General features: G+C 32.0%; 1 protein-coding gene across 1 annotated transcript; it reads left to right on the forward strand.

The window, feature by feature from the left end:
* The first annotated feature begins 297 nt into the window (after window positions 1-297).
* On the forward strand, window positions 298-3,475 carry LOC110031418 (nucleolar protein 10-like). The gene is made up of 7 exons (XM_020734600.1): window positions 298-372; window positions 715-767; window positions 880-989; window positions 1,448-1,453; window positions 2,926-3,089; window positions 3,180-3,338; window positions 3,428-3,475. Exons 1-7 carry the CDS (start codon window positions 298-300, stop codon window positions 3,473-3,475), a joined length of 615 nt encoding a protein of 204 aa, XP_020590259.1.
* The last annotated feature ends 2,056 nt before the right edge of the window (window positions 3,476-5,531 follow it).

Consider the following 5,531-nt stretch of genomic DNA (forward strand, 5'->3'; position numbering starts at 1 on the left):
TAGATGGGATCAATGGTTCTCAGTTTAATTGGATTTTGGAAATCAATATGGTCTTATCACCATCCCCCATCACTAGTTCCTATATTGCAATATGCGAAGTTGCAAACTCTTTAACTGGCGTCCTATTTTGATCACATAAGCATCTCATAGTCTCCATGTTAACTTTCATGCTTGTCCATTGTCCACTGTGTCTACAAATATTTTTTTGTGCCGCTTTTCCTTAAATGGATGATTTTTAGTAAATCTGCAATAATTTCCCATGCTTTGATTTTATTAGACACTTCTATATCAAAACCCATGGGTTTTGCCTCTTTTGTGCACATGAGACTATTCTCCGTAATTTCTGCTTCCTGGCTTAAGTGGCTGGCCTGGGTTATCATTCTGCAACTGTGGTTTCTACTATTTTTTGTTCAACAATTTGATTGGATTAACTAGCATTTTAAAAGCCACGCTTTTAGCATTACATTAAATTTATATTTTGTTAACTAAAAGCTTTGAAATGTAACAATAACAAGCTTGCTGGCCATAGATTTTAGCGTCCTGGTTGTGACTGCTAATGATAGGTTTATTAGAGATACCATTTTATTTGTCAGTACTTATTTGTTTCTCAAATTTATTTACATATCATTCTTTTTTTTTTCTCTTCTCTCATCATTTCTTTCACATTCAAACTTTTATATGTGCACAAGTAACACATTCTCTTCATAATTTCAGATATCTGTCTATGACTTGCGTATGTCTGATCCAATTCGAATCAAGGATCATATGTTAGTGCCCTTACCAATAAGATCTCAAATGAGAAACTTCATTCATATTGTTTGTAATGTGGGCTTTAGAGCTTTGAAAGTATGTGCTATAGTCTTTCTGGCTGTCTTGCAGGTATGGAAGACCAATATTGGACATCAAGTGGCATCAGACGCTTAATTCTGTAGATCCTAAATTGATCAGCGCTGATAGCCATGTTGTGCGAGTTTGGGATCCTAATACGGTAAGAATTATGATACGTTGGTGCCATATTTTTCAAGAAATGTATTATTATCTTTGTCAAGTTTTTGTTCTTTACTAAAACACTTATTTTGTTTCTTTTATTCTCACCTCTTTACATTCAAATACATTGTATACGACCTGTTACTAAAGCCAGTAGAAACGTATATGTTGTGTCAAGTTCATATGGTATCCATTTATGAATTCGATTCTTAATCTTTTTACTTGTGTGAGAATACTAACAAATAAGTATGAACTAGCTACTTTTGTTAGAGTATCAATACCATTATTGCGATTATATTACTTGGCTTAGACTGCTTTAATTTGGAATATAGCTTTTACCATTTTATTACTTTTTTTCTTCTGTTATGTTGTAAAGGTCACGATTAGCACCTTATGTTTAATCATTATTCTTTCAAAATAATGTATCTTACAACTTTTTCACATTGTCTTGTGTTATGCCGGGATATTAATCTTTTTTCTTTGCTTTCAGGTGGATCATTTGATTAATATAGAACCAAGTGATGGTACCATCAACGATGTTTGTGTTTTCCATGAAAGTGGCTTGATGTTAATGGCTTTGGATGGTAGCCAAATACCTGCCTACTTCATTCCAAATTTAGGACCTGCACCAAAGTGGTGCTCATATTTGGAAAACCTTACTGTATGATGATGCTCTTTTTCTTAAAAACAAAATAATATTGGAAAACAAATGTTCCTTAACTTATCATTACTTTTTATTTTGCTTTTTGAAGGAGGAGATGGAGGAGGGACGATGATTATAAATTTTTAACAAAGGAAGATCTTGACAGGTTGCATTTGACAAATTTAATCGGCACAAATTTGTTAAGAGCTTATATGCATGGGTTCTTTATTGACTATCGTTTATTCAAAAAGGTTTGCATCTTTTGCCCTACAAATTTAGTAGTCATAAATGCTTTCTAAGTGAACAATTTATGTGTTAGTTTTTTTTTATATAATGCTTAGGTTGTCACGTTGTACACTGAGGATATTCCTCTCAGAAGTACTTTTTGATGCCCCTTAAGTTCCATATTTCAAAATATAGATTATAATTCTCTTTTGTACTGCTTTCTTCCTCTCTTCTAGAAAACTATTTATCTTAGCATCTTGAAAAATTGGCTTTTGCCACTTTCACATAAAAATGCTGACAACGTTTGGTCATGTAAATTGGAAAAGTTAATTTTGTTTCCATTTTGAAATTCTGTGGTAGATTTATTCTTGTGGAATTTTGTATAATAATTTTTCCATAGGGTTTATTGTATTTTGCTAGGAAGGTAAATGGACCAACACACTCTTATCTTCTAATCTGATAAATTGGCTCATGTCGTTTGCAAAGAGTTTTCAACAAAACAAACTTTTGAAGGAATGTCTGTAATTAATGTTTCAAAGCACTGGTTCTTTGTTTTGCTTCCAGCCTTGCATTCTATGTCTATAGTCAATGATTGATGTTCAATTCCGTCAAATGGCAATTCTCTCGAGAATTTGTGTTTCCTTCTTGATGTCCACTAGAACATTCAATGGTAGCATTTGCTTTGTTTTTTCTCTTGCTCTTGTTTGCCTAGCTTCAATATATTCCAATCAAATAATGTCATGCTTACACAAGAATGTTTTAGAGAAGGCTATCTATGTAACTACAATGATGCAATGAATACAAGTTTATATCCTACATTCATTTATGGTGACGACTTCCCCTGCAATTAGATAGTACATTTATAGCAGTCCCAAAAAAATCATTTATCCAACTTGCATACACAATATTGAAACTTCAAATAAAAAGTTTTACCAATTCAATTTTTTTTTTTAATTACCTACCTCAGCGTTTATATTTATAAATATATTATCCCTAAAAGTTGGATAATTTTGGGAAATGGATAAGATCACATAACAACAAAGCATTCTAAAAGAAACCACATGTAAAAGATTTGATTAATATAGAACCAAGTGATGGTACCATCAATGATGTTTGTGTTTTCCATGAAAGTGGCTTGATGTTAATGGCTTTGGATGGTAGCCAAATACCTGCCTACTTCATTCCAAATTTAGGACCTGCACCAAAGTGGTGCTCATATTTGGAAAACCTTACTGTATGATGATGCTCTTTTTCTTAAAAAAAAATAATATTGGAAAACAAATGTTCCTTAACTTATCATTACTTTTTATTTTGCTTTTTGAAGGAGGAGATGGAGGAGGGATCACAAGGTACCATATACGATGATTATAAATTTTTAACAAAGGAAGATCTTGACAGGTTGCATTTGACAAATTTAATCGGCACAAATTTGTTAAGAGCTTATATGCATGGGTTCTTTATTGACTATCGTTTATTCAAAAAGGTTTGCATCTTTTGACCTACAAATTTAGTAGTCATAAATGCTTTCTAAGTGAACAATTTATGTGTTAGTTTTTTTTATATAATGCTTAGGTTGTCACGTTGTACACTGAGGATATTCCTCTCAGAAGTACTTTTTGATGCCCCTTAAGTTCCATATTTCAAAATATAGATTATAATTCTCTTTTGTACTGCTTTCTTCCTCTCTTCTAGAAACTATTTATCCTAGCATCTTCAAAAATTGGCTTTTGCCAGTTTCACATAAAAATGCTGACAACGTTTGGTCATGTAAATTGGAAAAGTTAATTTTGTTTCCATTTTGAAATTCTGTGGTAGCTTTATTCTTGTGGAATTTTGTATAATAATTTTTTTCATAGGGTTTATTGTATTTTGCTAGGAAGGTAAATGGACCAACAAGCTCTTATCTTCTAATCTGATAAATTGGCTCTTGTCGTTTGCAAAGAGTTTTCAACAAAACAAACTTTTGAAGGAATGCCTGTAATGAATGTTTCAAAGCACTGGTTCTTTGTTTTGCTTCCAGCCTTGCATTCTATGTCTATAGTCAATGATTGATGTTCAATTCCGTCAAATGGCAATTCTCTCGAGAATTCGTGTTTCCTTCTTGACGTCCACTAGAACATTCAATGGTAGCATTTGCTTTGTTTTTTCTCTTGCTCTTGTTTGCCTAGCTTCAATATATTCCAATCAAATAATGTCATGCTTACACAAGAATGTTTTAGAGAAGGCTATCTATGTAACTACAATGATGCAATGAATACAAGTTTATATCCTACATTCATTTATGGTGACGACTTCCCCTGCAATTAGATAGTACATTTATAGCAGTCCCAAAAAAATCATTTATCCAACTTGCATACACAATATTGAAACATCAAATAAAAAGTTTTATCAATTCAAGTTTTTTTTTTTTTTAATTAGATACCTCAGCGTTTATATTTATAAATATATTATCCCTAAAAGTTGGATAATTTTGGGAAATGGATAAGATCACATAACAACAAAGCATTCTAAAAGAAACCACATGTAAAAGCCACAACATCTGACTTTAGCGCTGCAATAACCTATCCATAACAGTAGATTGTAGGATAGGTGCTAGAAATCACATGGAGGATCAGTGCTAGAACCACAGTCATGCCACAACAGGAGCCTGCAAAGTCATGCTCAAATAGAGCTGCATTAGAGATTCTATTAGTTTAGGGAAAATTGAGTTTTTATTCTATTACAATTTGCTTGGCTTGGAAAAATTTCACTTCCAAAAAATTTAGTGTTTGATATTTATCAAATAACTCTAGGGAAAATTTTTTGCTTGTTGAATAAACCGTGAGTCATCATAAAAAGGTTTATCATACCATTGAACTATATTGTTTTGAAATCTACCATCTGAATTAGATAGAATTCCATCATTTAAAATTGCTTTTGCGAAATGATGGATATTGATTATGAGAGATAGAAATAGTGAGTAAAAAAGTGACAGTAAATTCATGAAATAAGGTCAAATTTGATACATTTAAAATTTGATCACTGCCAGAATTTTTTAAATTTTCAAATTTGTGTGAGCTTCTTTTAATGTACTGTAATATTTTTCATTAATGTGCATTTCTCTGTTTAAAATTCTTAATTGTTCTTAAAAAATCTTTTTTTTTATCTCCAAGTTGAATAACCCATTTTTTTTTTATTCATGTCAGCTTGAAGCTTATAATTATCACAAGTAGTAATTCATATTTTCTCCAATCTTCCTAATCCTTATCTTGATTATCTTACAGCATCTGGTAACAGTCGATTGGTGTCACTTAAGGCGTGTTAATAAATTTTATATAAGGATGTTTTAGGATCTAGGATGCATATCTAGCATGACATTCAAAAAACCATACATGCAAGATTAAATTTGTAGTTCTCAAGCTCCTAATTAGGTATATAATCATCTTTATAAAGTTGGAAAGACGCACTAATCTAATTGTCTTCTTGTAAAAGTCTGAACTCTGACCCATCGAAATATTGCCCACTTTGTTTTAATGGTCTTACGGTTTTTCCCAATTGGTGTAACTTTCTTGAGGTCACCCATCCTAAAAGTGTTCTAGCATTAGCATGCTTAACTTTGGAGTTTCTATCGAAACTCCAACTGTCACACCAAAATGGGCCTTGATGTTTAAGAGTTTGATGTGGGAGCTTACTGGCC

The sequence above is a fragment of the Phalaenopsis equestris genome, unplaced genomic scaffold (assembly GCF_001263595.1).
Source record: "Phalaenopsis equestris unplaced genomic scaffold, ASM126359v1 Scaffold000810, whole genome shotgun sequence".
Classification (NCBI taxonomy): Eukaryota; Viridiplantae; Streptophyta; class Magnoliopsida; order Asparagales; family Orchidaceae; genus Phalaenopsis; species Phalaenopsis equestris.